Raw genomic sequence first — 13028 nt, 5'->3', positions numbered from 1 at the left:
AATCCTTCCAGACAATTCAGCTCATTTGAGAAGAGTTGGAACCACCCATGTCTCTTTGGAGGAGCACATTTTCACGTCCAGATTCTCTCCCCCCGGACGTGCGTGTGAGACGCTTGCTTGTTGCGGTCGCTGCTGAGTCGGGAGGTTCCGTGTGTGTGCGCACGAATGAGGTCTCGTGTATGCGTTCTTGTGTGTTTGAGTAAACAGCAATAGCAGCAGCGGCGGAGGTCTTGAACAGGAGATCAACAGATCAACGCCATGCTCTTAACAGCATGCATGATGTTGATGATTTTTTTTTTAAAGTGGTTAACTTAAAAATAGATACAGTTTTGTTAGGAAGAGTAATAGATGCCCCACCCACCCATTGAGAACATTTGAAACACAAATTGTCGAGTCATGACAAAATTATTCTGTAGCCTACAGTCGAAATTCCTAGAAGATTTTAATAACCAATTTCACTCATTCTGACTGAATTTTGACTGAATTATAGCTTCATAGAAAAACAAGTGTGCATGGTAGCAGATGGGAATAATGGCTACTGTACGGCCTGGTAAAAGATGTAAAACATTAACACTGCATGCTGTTATAGAACACTCTCGGCTTGACACAGAGATCTGTAATTTCAAGGATTAAAAAATATTGTATGTCGTGATATTGTAAGTTGAAATACAGCAACAACACAGTGGTCAGTTTTTTTTCAACTGTCTGAATAATCAGGATTCTTGAAAGTTTATAGGAGTCTTTATAATCCAAGTTTCAAATATTGCAATGAAGTCTTTTTTTTTTTTATCTAGGGCTTGGCCCTGCTAGGAATGTTAGACATAATATAAGCAGATGCAGTCATGATAACTCATCGTACATTTCATCATGTTGACATATCAACACTGGCATTGTTTTAGCAATGAACTCTTGACTGTTTTTTTTATTATTTTTTATTTTTAAATTTATCTTAAAACTTTTAGTTTACTATACATACGACGAATTTCATTATTTAGCGCACGTTCCGTTCTTATGTTTTGAAACGCTCGGCGTCACCCCGACGCCACAGATTTTGCAATGTAGCTGTCCACGTAGCTGTCCATGGTGCTGATGGTTGTTCTCCCTCGTGCCTGCAGAGGGCGATAACGTCATTTAAGTCTTGGTTTGGGTAAGCGAGAAAAACGGAAGCGAAGTGACCACGTGAGGGAGTAAACATGGCGTCATCGGGCAGCGTTGCCCGATTTTGTTGTCTGGCCGGACGAACTGTCAATTTTTTCTCAGCGAGACAAAGACCAATAATTGTTTTCTGGACGGCGAGGAGACAATTCATCACGTCGCCTGCGAACAGTAAGTGAACATGTCAAAATTGCACACACACAAATAAAAATACGTTAACTTGGATTTCGGAACTCAGTAGGCGCGCATGTTTCTCTCGCTCGAACGTCGGCGACGGAAGTGGTATTAGTGTCTTGGATAACTTTGCAAAGTTTCAACTTTTAACGTAGATTTGATCCCAACCTGATGCGTTAAACTTTTATTCAGATTCAAAACGACGCATTTCAAATATATTTTCCTGTTGTTTTGTACTCTAGATGATAAAACAAATATACGTGAATTGTGAATTCAGATGAGTATATTAGTCTTTCTAATACCAAAAAGACTGGGCAACAGATTAGGATTTTTTTTATTTTCTATTTTTTATCAAAGATGCAAATAAACTTTTCAAGGTGATTTATAGCATTGAGTCAGAATATGCCCTCGTTTTTTTCTCATGTGCCTAAGGTTATCTTCACCAGGTTAATAGTTATAAATATGATAATGAGGATGATGATAATAGTAATGATAACAATTAATATATTTGGATTCAGGGTTTAATTCATTAACAGACAGAATGAAAGAGAGAGAAAAATAGTTTTGAACAAACTTCAAACAAAAGAGTTTATGTAAAAAAAAAATTGGATTGATAATTTCTGTTGCCCAAAGCAAATAGAAAAAGCAAATTTGGCCCATTTGCAGATCTGCAGTTCCGCCTTGATGAGAAGACGGCTCACAGCAGTTTGGACCTCTTCAAGAAAGACACAGGCGTCATTTATCGCATGCTGGGTCTGGACCCCATCCACACGCAAGATAACCCCGAGCGTTTTCGTGACTGGGCCGTGGTGTTTGGCGACGAGAAGATAACCGCCGGGCGCCACTACTGGGAGGTGACGGTCAAAAGGTCCCAGGAATTTCGCGTGGGCGTGGCCGAAGCGCTGATGTCCCGTGACGACTGCGTGGGTACCAGCAGCTCCTCATGGGTGTTTGGCTATGCTCAGCGCAAGTGGTTTGCCATGACCAACAATAAGATCGTTCCCGTCACCTTGGTGGGCAAAGCCGACCGTGTGGGCATCTTGCTGGACGTCGAAGCGGGCACTCTGGAGCTGGTCGACATTGAGAAACGAAAGATCATTCATTCAATTAGGGGGCGCTTCAAGATTCCCCTCTGCCCTGCGTTTGGACTTTGGGACGGGGAGCTGCTCACGCATTCGGGTTTGACAGAGCCGGAGGGTCTCAAGGGATAGCGTAATTAGGTTTGCAAAGGACTGATTTGGGTGATTTCAACGAAAAGTGTCCCATTCAAGCATTAATAGAAACATTTTGCTGTGTGTTATGCATGCTAACTTGATAGCTCACCTCGCTGACATGTGAAGACATCATAGTGCCTTAATCGTCCAATTTTGTTTCTCAGTTCACTTAGTTGGCGGATCAGAAGCTTGCTCATTAAATTTTTGGGTTATGTCATAAAGTAAAATCATTAACTAAGAAACTGCATGTAAGCACTGATGACTATGACTCCTGGGGTGGTCTAAGTTGATTTTAAGGGGAAGGGGGGAGGTATTTTCCTCAAAGCCCCCTTCTAGCTCTGCCAATAAGTAAAAGCTGTGCTTGCATGAAATAGAATTGTTAGTCAGGATAACATCCAACATTATTAAGTCTCCTTTTAAGAGCCAATTTTGTTAATTCCTTCCTTGTGCCCATAAATTCATTCTGTAATTATCTAATGCTGTCCCATGTATCAGTGTTTACAAGTGAGGCTTGTCAAATCAATTTTGATGCAGCTTGTTACTGTTGATCAGGGCATGCAACTTTTCTGGTGCTACACACAAACGGTTATGTTAATATTGTATATTGTTTATTAAAAGAGCATCACTTCAATTTTTTTTATTTTCTTCACATCGTGACATTCTTGTACAAGAGAACAACACGAAGGATTTTGTCTTCTGCCACACTTCAATGAAACGTAGCCTGAACGAAGCTACTAAAAATGTTTGAAGTAACAATGTGTGCGTAACTGACTTTCATATCCAAAATACAGATTATTTTTTTAATTAACAATATTACTCCTTATCCTGAGCTTCTTTACATGTCATTGATGTTATAGAAAATCACAAATGTTGCCAAGTGGAGATTTACATGATCAGTTCAGGGAGGACAAATAAAACTACCTGAATGGAATTTGCTTTTTATCGCTATTGAAATAAGCCCAACTCCTACAATTTGTATATGCAGCACATCAACTTAAACATATCACAAATGAATTTAAATCTTTCTCCACAGTACAGTGCCATAAAATATTGCGCAATACTATACAAATCTGGGTAGCACGTCCGCCTCACACTTAGGAGGGTGCGGGTTCGAGTCCATGTGGCCCAAAACATGCTTGGTAGGCCGATTGAGCACTCCAAATTGTGCCTAGGTGTGAGTGCGGATAGTTGTTCGTCTCTGTGTGCCCTGCGATTGGCTGGCAACCGGTTCAGGGTGTCCCCCGCCTACTGCCCGATGACGGCTGGGATAGGCACACCCATGACCCCCTTGGGGACTCAGCGGTTCAGAAAATGGATGGATGGACTATATAAATATATACTACACTTTCCATGTTACACAGTGCTTTCATGGATCTTTTGTGTGTCCAAGTGTACCTAATATTCTGACCGGGAAAATGTACATAAATTGCCCAAATCACATCTTAAATCCAACATTCATCCCGTGTCCGAGTCACCCTGCCGCTTCCTTTCGAGTGCATTACTTTTAATCGTGGTCTGATCCCTCAGTTGATGATGTTCAGTGTATCCATGGTGGTCTTCTGCTCCTCCTTGAAGCTGGCCGACTCCCCGGCACTGTACGCAAACTGGTACTGCTGCAGAATGGTAGCGATGACGTGATGCTCAAACTGCCTGGCGTCATCCAGAGGTGTGTTCCCCCATCTGCCAATGAGCACCATGCCAGAAGACCACAAAATATTTGGGTGATGGCTTTTATTGAATATTGCACCAATTAATGCACGGAACATTGCAAATTGCATCCACCTGTCTTTGACGTAAGGATTCACTTTACATTCATCAGTCAGGAAGATCACAGCTTCTATGTGACCTAGAAGAAGGAGGTTTGTGGAAAACATAGAAAGTGTCATAACAGACTAGTTAAGGGTGTCCCCCGCGCAGACTAGTAAGCTGGAAAAGGCTCCAGTAAGTTACCCTTGACCTGAGGGCCAAAAATGGATGGATAGACTAAAAGTGAGTCACCTTCTGAGGCAGCAACGTGGAGCGCTGTACGAGAGTCGTAGTCTTTCTGGTCCATGTCCAAAGTAGAAAGAGCAAACCTGCAGGTCAAGAAGAGATGGGGCACAAACGCTGACTTTGTTTGCCAGAAAAAACTCAATAGAAAGCTTATTTTAGGTCATGCTGAAATGGAGAAACAAAACAGTTCCAAAATGTTTTTTCTTTTGGAAGCAAAATTAAGAACCCTTTTGGTACCTCCTCAGAGCAGAGACATCGCCGCTGTAGGCCGCAAACATCAAGTTCACAATGGCTTGGTTCTAAAGGATGGACAGGGAAATGAAGATGAAGACAACATTTTGATTTTGAGACCAGACCCAATCTGTCTGCGAACTCACCGGCTCATCACCTAAACCTTTTCTGGGGTCGTGCTTCTTGGTGAAGTGTCTCAGGTTGTCGTAATTGTGGAAGTTAAAATAAGACACCAGCTCCTTATGAAACAAATATTTGACTTCATCACTTTTTTGAGGACCATTAATAAATCTGCAATGTACCTGGCAGAAGTGAATGCCTCGCACGCTGTTCCCCAGACGATCCAATGAAGGAGACCAACACATCATACCCATGACATTGGGGACCACCAGGAGCACGGCACCTGAAACCCCAGATTTAGCGGGCAAGCCCACCTGCAAAGAACAAAAAACAAGCCCAATCTATGGAAAAGAAACAACTCTTATGGGTGAGCCCTTTGAAAGAGTGTCTCACATGGAAGGCAAACTGTCCGGAGAAGTCGTACATTCCGCAGGAATGCATGAGACTCAGCGTATTCCGAACCGCATCTGTGCTCAGGACGCGCTCGCCAGTGATTGGACAAATGCCGCCGTTGGCCAACGTGGCCGCCATGACGCTGCCCGACTCGCACGTCATCTCGATGGAGCATAGCTGTGATGCAAAGAACTCATACAGTATACTGTATCGGTCCATTGAGCCTTAGCTCCTCAAAATCAATACATTTGATTTAATATCTTCACCTGGAAGTAGAAGTCGAGGGCATCAATCATATCAGCGTTCTCGGGAAAGCACTACAAGTGAAAGAAAAATTGTAATTCATTCGGAATCAAAAGCAACAAACTTAGCAAACTTACCTTTTTTTCCTTGAGGTAATAACCAATTGCATAATTCCGATCACCCGTCTCCCGTTCTGATTGGAACCTGTGAGCACATTACAGCGATGAGGGTAATAATAATAATAATGATAATGATAATAATATTATTATTATTATCATTATTATTATTAATAATAATAATAATAATAATAATAAAATGTTAGCAGATACTCCTGATACTCACGTTGCGTTGCTGAAGCCAACATACTCTGATCCCGCGGCACGCTTCAAAAAGTCCATGACCTGCAAAACGATGTGAGCAGATGCCATTGCGGAAAGTGGAAAGACAGTGAATGAAACAAAAAAAAAAAACTTTGCTCACAAAGTCGAATCTCTCTGCTGTCTTGGAATCAGGCTGTAAAAAAAAGAAGAAAGAAAAAAAAAAAGAAAAACGTGAAAACTTTGTTCTAGTGAAACAAAGATGTACAGCAGTCCTATAGATGGCAGTGTTTGCGTACTTTGACTGGTGACATATGTCATATGACGTCACAATGTACACGCCATGTTTATTAACTGCTATACAGCTCAAGTTAAATATTCAGTATATAATGCATGAGTTAAACACATTTTTTCTACCTTATATGACACCTTATACAACCACTTAAATTTACATAATTGACAAGGGCGCGACTCCTGTGGATGCTCCGATTGGTCCGCAGCACCACGCCTACCACCCCACCCCCCTACCTCCCTCCCTCCCTCCCTCTCCCACACAGCCCTTCCCTCACAACTGAACCAAAGTTAACGTTGGTCAGCTGTGAGCGTAGAGCTAAATTCATCAAATGGTGGAACAAATACACGCAATATTTTTCTGTGCCCACAGATAAGTTTGTCGTCCATCAAGTTAAACGGTGACGGTCAAAGTCCAGCATCTGCAACAACTGACTGGCCAGTCGACTGACTGGAGTGACTTTGAAGAGATTATTTGCTGACTCTTTCCCAAGACAAATACAAATAAGATGGCTTTGCAGACAGTTTTTGGTTAAGAAATCAATCTGATATGAACCACTAGGTCATCAGGTTCAATTGCAGCTTGCTTTTCAGAATTTTCAGGATAAAAACAGGATAAAACCACATTTAACTTATCTTACTTAGAAAAACACAACAGCAACATGCTAATTATAAAAAATAGTTTTCCGTAAAAACTTTCAAGCCCATTCAAGTCAACTTTTTATTTTGATTTTTTTTAGCCATGTTAAAATGCTATTCCTCATCATTCCTCCTTTCTAAGCAACATCCCCCCCCCGCCCAATCCAAAGAAATGACCGGGACTTCACTGTATGACGTCATAATATAAGGAGCTACTGCTGTACTGCAGACTAAACACATGGCCACTTTCTCACCGTTCCTGCAGTCCCTGTTCTGATTTTTGTGTATCAAAGAAATTATAAAATGTTTCCATTAACAGCGGAGGCAGGGTGAACCAGGCGTCTTACTTCCGGGTTAGAAAAATGGTCACCAAAATTACTCATATTTCATTCGAAATCAGATCACCATTGCACCAAAGGTAAATATATAATCATATCAATGGCTGTAATAGAAAGCGTTAAATAATAGCATGGTAGAAGTCAAGGCCAGGGTGCATTTTCTAAAAAAAAAAAACACACAAAAAAAAACTTCACATACTGGTGACAGGCATGCAGTGTTTACCTTTATTAAAGAACTGATAACGATAGCTCCAGCATTCACCATTGGATTGTGTGGTCTATCTGCACAACAAATGACAGCATGTTATCAGTTCGTCCTCAAAGATTTACTTTGTAACCACTTATCACAAGATGTGTTGAAATGGCTCAGGATCTAGCAAAACAAAAGTTGTATGACCTGGTTTAATTTTTTTTTTTTTTTTGGACTGTTTGGTAGTAAAATTTAGAGCGTGTTTACATTGTTATAAGTTGTCAGGGAATATAGACTCATGTTGCATAGTTTTTCCTCTGTAATATTTTAGATCATCAAACAAATGTCAAAATCAGACAAAGATAATGTGAACAAATAAACAAAGAAAAGGCCGTTTCTAGATGATGATTTATAACAAAAAAGCAAAATACTTGTACATCTGTCTGATGATCTTTGATATTAAATCTTGGAAATTATGCAAATACTCTCCACAGTGGAACCCAGTGCCAGATGGTGCACTAAACTGAATATGGTTGCATATGCGGCTTCATTTTTTCAAGTAAAAAAGAATCATGAGCATAAAATCTGGTTTACCCTCCTTATTCAGTGACAGTTTGTTGAACCTGAATCCACTGGGCTCTTTGCCCACAAACCGGTGGACGTGTTCGCTGCCCAGTTTGTGTACAGCAATAGCATACTCCAGTGGCTTGACACACGACTGTAGACAGAAGGGAACCTTGGTGTCACCCACTGAGTGCCTGCACGGCACCGGGAAGGCCAATGGAAGCCCACGGAAGAATTAAGCTTGTGCTGATTCATTTTCAAATAGATTCATGTATTTCATAAAAGAAGATGTCCTTACCTTTGTCCATCAATGGTACACAGAGATGCTCCCCAAAGGTCAGGGCTGAATTTTGCAAGTTGAGGAATATAATTAGCGACCTGCGTGAAGACATGAGCAATGACGCGCATCCCTCCTGTTAGCTACCATGTTAGCTACATTAAATACACATGTACAATTTTCTTAATGACAGCTGTACTAAAAATGACTTACTTGTCCTCCATCTTGACGCTGTGCACTGTCATACATTTCATTTATCTTCTGAGTGAACACTTGAAAGTCTGGGATGATGAACATTTTTCGGAAAGCCTTAGTCAGCAGCATGATGTTGTTACCCACACACCTGCAGGAGGATTAGAAAGTTGGTTAAAAAAACAACACTGATGCAGAAATAAAATAATTGCTCCAATCACATTTTTATAAATTTTTTCAAGATGGCAGATGAGATAATCCCTCCGCAAAGGGGAGGTGTATCACACATTTCTGGGGAACAAAACCCAGCTACCATCTTTCTGAGAGATACAAATAAAACTGAAATAATTCTATTGTTAACCAATTTAAGAACAAAACACCAAGGGACTGTGAGGATATCGATATATTCTTAATTAAACATGTAATCATAGCTATAGCAGATCCCATAGCACATATTTGCAACCTCTCGCTGAAACTGGGCTCCTTTCCCACAAAGATGAAAGTAGCCAAAGTCATTCCCACCCATAAGGCCGGTGAGAAGAATCTTTACACCAACTACAGGCCAGTCTCATTGCTTTCCCAATTTTCCAAAATCTTGGAGAAGATATTTGCTTTTAGATTGGACAGTTTTATTGATAAGTGTGAGATATTAACTGATAGTCAATATGGTTTTAGGCCAAAGCGTCTGGTGACAGCTGTCGCCTCAAAACGCCTGTCTCTGTCAGTCTCTGCTCTCAAATAGCACAAGCGCCAAAGCGTTTTCTAAATCTCACCTTCAAAACCTAGAAAGCCCAACAACCTTACTCATCTTGTCATATTCTCAGAATGATCAACGGGTCCAAAGTGAGGGAAGGAAGCACGTGAGAGCATTGCAGTAGAGACACTTTAAATACCTTCTGAAGAGCGTTTTGTCCATCATGGCTGGCCCCAGTGAGTCAAGTGTGAACTGGCGAATCTGACGAATGCAGTCACGTAGTCGAGGGTCAGAGGTCCACAGACCTGTTTTTTGCAAAGCCTGTACAAACCAAAAAAGAAGGGTTGTCTTGTTATATATAAAACATAAAGATCATCATTATTTATTTATTTATTTATTTATTTATTTATTTATTTATTAACTTAGTTAGTTAGTTAGTTAGTTAGTTAGTTAGTTAGTTAGTTAGTTAGTTAGTCCCCTCCATGAGTCATCACCTTATTGTGGTGGAGGGGTTTGCGTGTCCCAATGATCCTGGGAGCCATGTTGTCTGGGGCTTCATGCCCCTGGTGGAGTCACCCATGGCAAAAGGGTTCTAGGTGAGAGGCCAGACTAAGCACGGCTCACAAAAACCCCTTATGATGATGAACAAAATTCTATTTGGTTTTCCCTCGCCCGGACGCGGGTCACTGAGGCCCCCCTCTGGAGCCAGACCTGGAGTGGGGGCTCAAAGGCGAGCGTTTGGTGGTCGGGCCTTTGCCCATGGGGCCCGGCCGGGCACATCCTGAAAAGGGAACGTGGGTCCCCCTTCCCATGGGCTCACCCCCTGTGGGAGGGGCCAAAGGGGTCGGGTGCATAGTGAGCTGGGCGGCGGCCAAGGGCGGGGACCTTGGTGGTCCAATCCCTGGCTGCAGAAGCTGGCTCTAGGGACATGGAATGTCACCTCTCTGACTGTAAAGGCGCCCGAGCTGGTGTGCGAGGCAGAAAAGTTCCAACTAGATATAGTCGGACTTGCCTCCACACACAATTTGGGTTCTGGTACAAGCCCTCTCGAGAGGGGCTGGATTCTCTTTCAATCTGGAGTTGCCCAAGGTGAGAGGAATGGAGATGGCGTGCTGCTGACCTCGACTCGGGATGCCGTGAGTCCGTGGGGAGAATACTTTGAAGACCTCCTCAATTTCATCGACACGCCATCCATTGTGGAAGCAGGGCCTGAAGACTCTGAGGTGGACTCTCCAATCTCTGGGGTTGAAGTCATTGAGGTAGTTAAAAAACTCCTCGGGGGCAAGGTCCCAGGGGTGGATGAGATCCGCCCGGAGTTTTTAAAGGCTCTGGATGTTGTGGGGTTGTCATGGCTGACACGTCTCTACAGCATTGCGTGGACATTGGGGACGGTGCCTCTGGATTGGCAGACTGGGGTGGTGGTTCCCCTCTTTAAGAAGGGGGACCGGAGGGTGTGTTCCATCTACAGAGGAATCACACTCCTCAGCCTCCCTGGTAAGTCCCTCTTAAAGCTGCTGCCCCCGCGACCCGATAAGCGGAAGAAGATGGATGGATGGATGAATGGATGGATGGATGGATGGATAGTTATTTAGTTATTTAGTATTTAGTTATTTTGTTATTTAGTCAGTCAGTCAGTCAGTCAGTCAGTCAGTCAGTCAGTCAGTCAGTCAGTTAGTTAGTTAGTTAGTTAGTTAGTTAGTTAGTTAGTTAATTAGTTATAGTGTGCCATGATATTCGCTCAGCTGGCATAGCATGCATGGGTGGAGGGGTTAAGGGGCGTTAGTTATCATGGGTGTCACCAAAAAAATTCAAGAGGTGGGGAAATGGGACGGAAGGTCAAAATTTCAAATGAATGACTTCGTAGAACAATGCATTTTTCTTAGTTAGCTAGTTTTGTGTTTGTAAATACTAAAATAACATTTCAATGACATGTCCCAAACAAATATGATTTAAAAAAATGGCAAAATATGAATATTTTCTCCATGGTTTAAGATTATATGAAGTCACGCAATTGATTTATTCACATTATCATCTGACCTGTCCCTCTACTGTGTAAACTCTTGCAGCAACAGATTTGATAAAAAAGGACAAGAACAAATGTGCGTCTTTGCAACCACTGATGCCAATTGTTTGCTGTCTGCGCGCAATGTCAAATAGTTGAACTAACTATTCCGACCTGCATCACTTCTACAAACACATCCAGTCATCCGAAGAGCACAAGCAAACCAACTGTGTACATAAGCGTCTCTTCTCCAAGGTATGTTCCATTAAGGAGGAAAGTGGACACAAAGTTCACCAGATTTGATTTTACATAATGTGATCAATAAATGAAAGGAATACACAAAAACATCATATTGTCCCACTGGACACTTTGGAAAAATATTTTTTAAATTTCTTCCAATAAAATGAGAAGTTAGTTCAGTCCATTTGGCAGTGGTGTCCTTTACCTGCTTCTTATCGCCACTATACCTATCACATGGAAAAAAAAACAACAAAAAAAACACTTTAGGCACCACATGACTTTTGGCTGAACTGGAGATGTATTTTTACACTGGGCTCTTGAATGTCTCTTGAAGTTACTCGGCACACATATCAGAGGTGTGTTTAGGAAACACAAGACGCAGCAGGGGAACACGTGCTTGTGTACATTCACAGAATGTCCGTGACAGAAAAGTCAAACCAATGTGACACAGGCGATGTGAGGTTGCTGTTGACTCACTGATATGAACTGCGACAGGGGGATCATCTCCCTACCGTCGGTGATGGTGTAGAAAAGAAGGTCCTCCATACTGGACATCAACCTATTTATACAAAACAAATTATACAGTGACATATACAGTACACCCTGAACAATATGAGGATGGAAAGCATAATACATATATATGTATATATGTGTGTGTGTATGTACCGTAAATTTTGGACTATAAATTGCTACTTTTTTTCTCAAATTTTGAACCCTGCGGCTTCTATAGTTTTTTTTTTCATGATTTTTCTCATGACTAATACAGTTATACACTCATAAAAAGGCTGTGGACCACTGTTGTGCTGTTATGTTAATAAAAGTTATACGTCCCTAAATAATCATCTCTTTCCTGACAATCATCTTTGTGTATATTCTCTTACAAATGGGAATTAAAAATTAAAAACCTTACGCGATCATGCAGCGACTTTACATGCATATTCCAATCGGATACTGGGGAGGAAGATTTTGCTGGTTTCAGTGGACAGGAGGAAGACAAAGACGGGTCTCAGTGACTTTGTTGACTGGTATGTTTTTTGTTTTGTTTTTTACCCGCCGAGTTAGTGCTGTTACTTCCGTGTTTACAACAAAATGTTAATGTTATTAAAACTTTAGCCCAGCTAGTGCTGTTACTCCTGTGTTTACAACGAAATGTTAATGTGAACTTTAAAAAGGCTTTCTGTGTCCTGTCTTTCTTCTTTTTTCTTTTCGAAAAGTACATATAATGCCATTTTGTTTTGTTTTAGGATATGACTTTAAAAATCGTGCATTTATAACAACATAAGTGTGGTCTGTGATGACCTACTTGGTATGTCCTGGGTCCACATCAGGACCGATGTGCTGATGAAGAGCTCTGTGGGAGTGCGGTGAAGCCGTGACCCGACAGGGCAGAAAACCAGCTTGCTGCGTCTTGGACAAAACACTGCTGTCAGCTCCAACTCTGGTCGTGAGTCCGACATTTTTAAATAGTTGGAAGTTGGCTGTCCTCAGAGCTTTCAGACAATGCATTGTGATAAGTAGGCTTTAATTCTTGATAATTGAAAGGAGTTGATTTCCCTCCCCCCCTCCCATCAAGTGCTTGATCCAGACTACTGTACCCAGTGCTCGAAGCAGCTGCTATTTCAACTGCATGCTGCTGTAAGGGGGCAGGGCCTCGTAGCGTGATGGTTGAGATGCCAGGGTAAATAATCAACAGCTGCTGCAGAGACTAAGGTGGATATACTTTGAGCTACTGTGCGTTATCCGGATTGATCAAATATTATAA

At 41.8% G+C, this 13028-nt stretch overlaps 2 protein-coding genes across 3 annotated transcripts; one reads left to right on the top strand and one right to left on the bottom strand.

The window, feature by feature from the left end:
- The first annotated feature begins 1173 nt into the window (after positions 1–1173).
- On the top strand, positions 1174–3174 carry spryd4 (SPRY domain containing 4). Its single transcript, XM_085913468.1, has 2 exons — positions 1174–1326; positions 1996–3174. The coding sequence occupies exons 1-2, from the start codon at positions 1194–1196 to the stop codon at positions 2538–2540; spliced, it is 678 nt and encodes a 225-aa protein (XP_085769594.1). The 5' UTR covers positions 1174–1193; the 3' UTR covers positions 2541–3174.
- On the bottom strand, positions 3125–12820 carry LOC147061573 (glutaminase kidney isoform, mitochondrial-like). Of its 2 annotated transcripts, XM_085913448.1 has the most exons (18): positions 12570–12820; positions 11744–11825; positions 9224–9345; positions 8352–8481; positions 8160–8239; positions 7892–8055; positions 7331–7389; positions 6003–6035; positions 5865–5923; positions 5660–5726; positions 5546–5596; positions 5280–5456; positions 5069–5200; positions 4913–5005; positions 4773–4834; positions 4542–4618; positions 4326–4389; positions 3125–4223 (listed from the first exon to the last, which is right to left on the bottom strand). In XM_085913448.1, exons 1-18 carry the CDS (start codon positions 12770–12772, stop codon positions 4067–4069), a joined length of 1812 nt encoding a protein of 603 aa, XP_085769574.1. In that variant the 5' UTR covers positions 12773–12820; the 3' UTR covers positions 3125–4066. The 2 variants fall into 2 exon arrangements, with proteins under 2 accessions (XP_085769574.1, XP_085769582.1); XM_085913456.1 differs by lacking the exons at positions 11744–11825; positions 12570–12820 and adding an exon at positions 9519–11459 and having other exon boundaries at positions 3128–4223.
- Positions 12821–13028: the final 208 nt, after the last annotated feature.

Source organism: Syngnathus leptorhynchus, chromosome 1 (genome assembly GCF_054491065.1).
Source record: "Syngnathus leptorhynchus isolate UIUO chromosome 1, UIUO_Slep, whole genome shotgun sequence".
NCBI classification, from domain to species: Eukaryota; Metazoa; Chordata; class Actinopteri; order Syngnathiformes; family Syngnathidae; genus Syngnathus; species Syngnathus leptorhynchus.
This window is presented reverse-complemented; position numbering and strand designations above follow the sequence as displayed.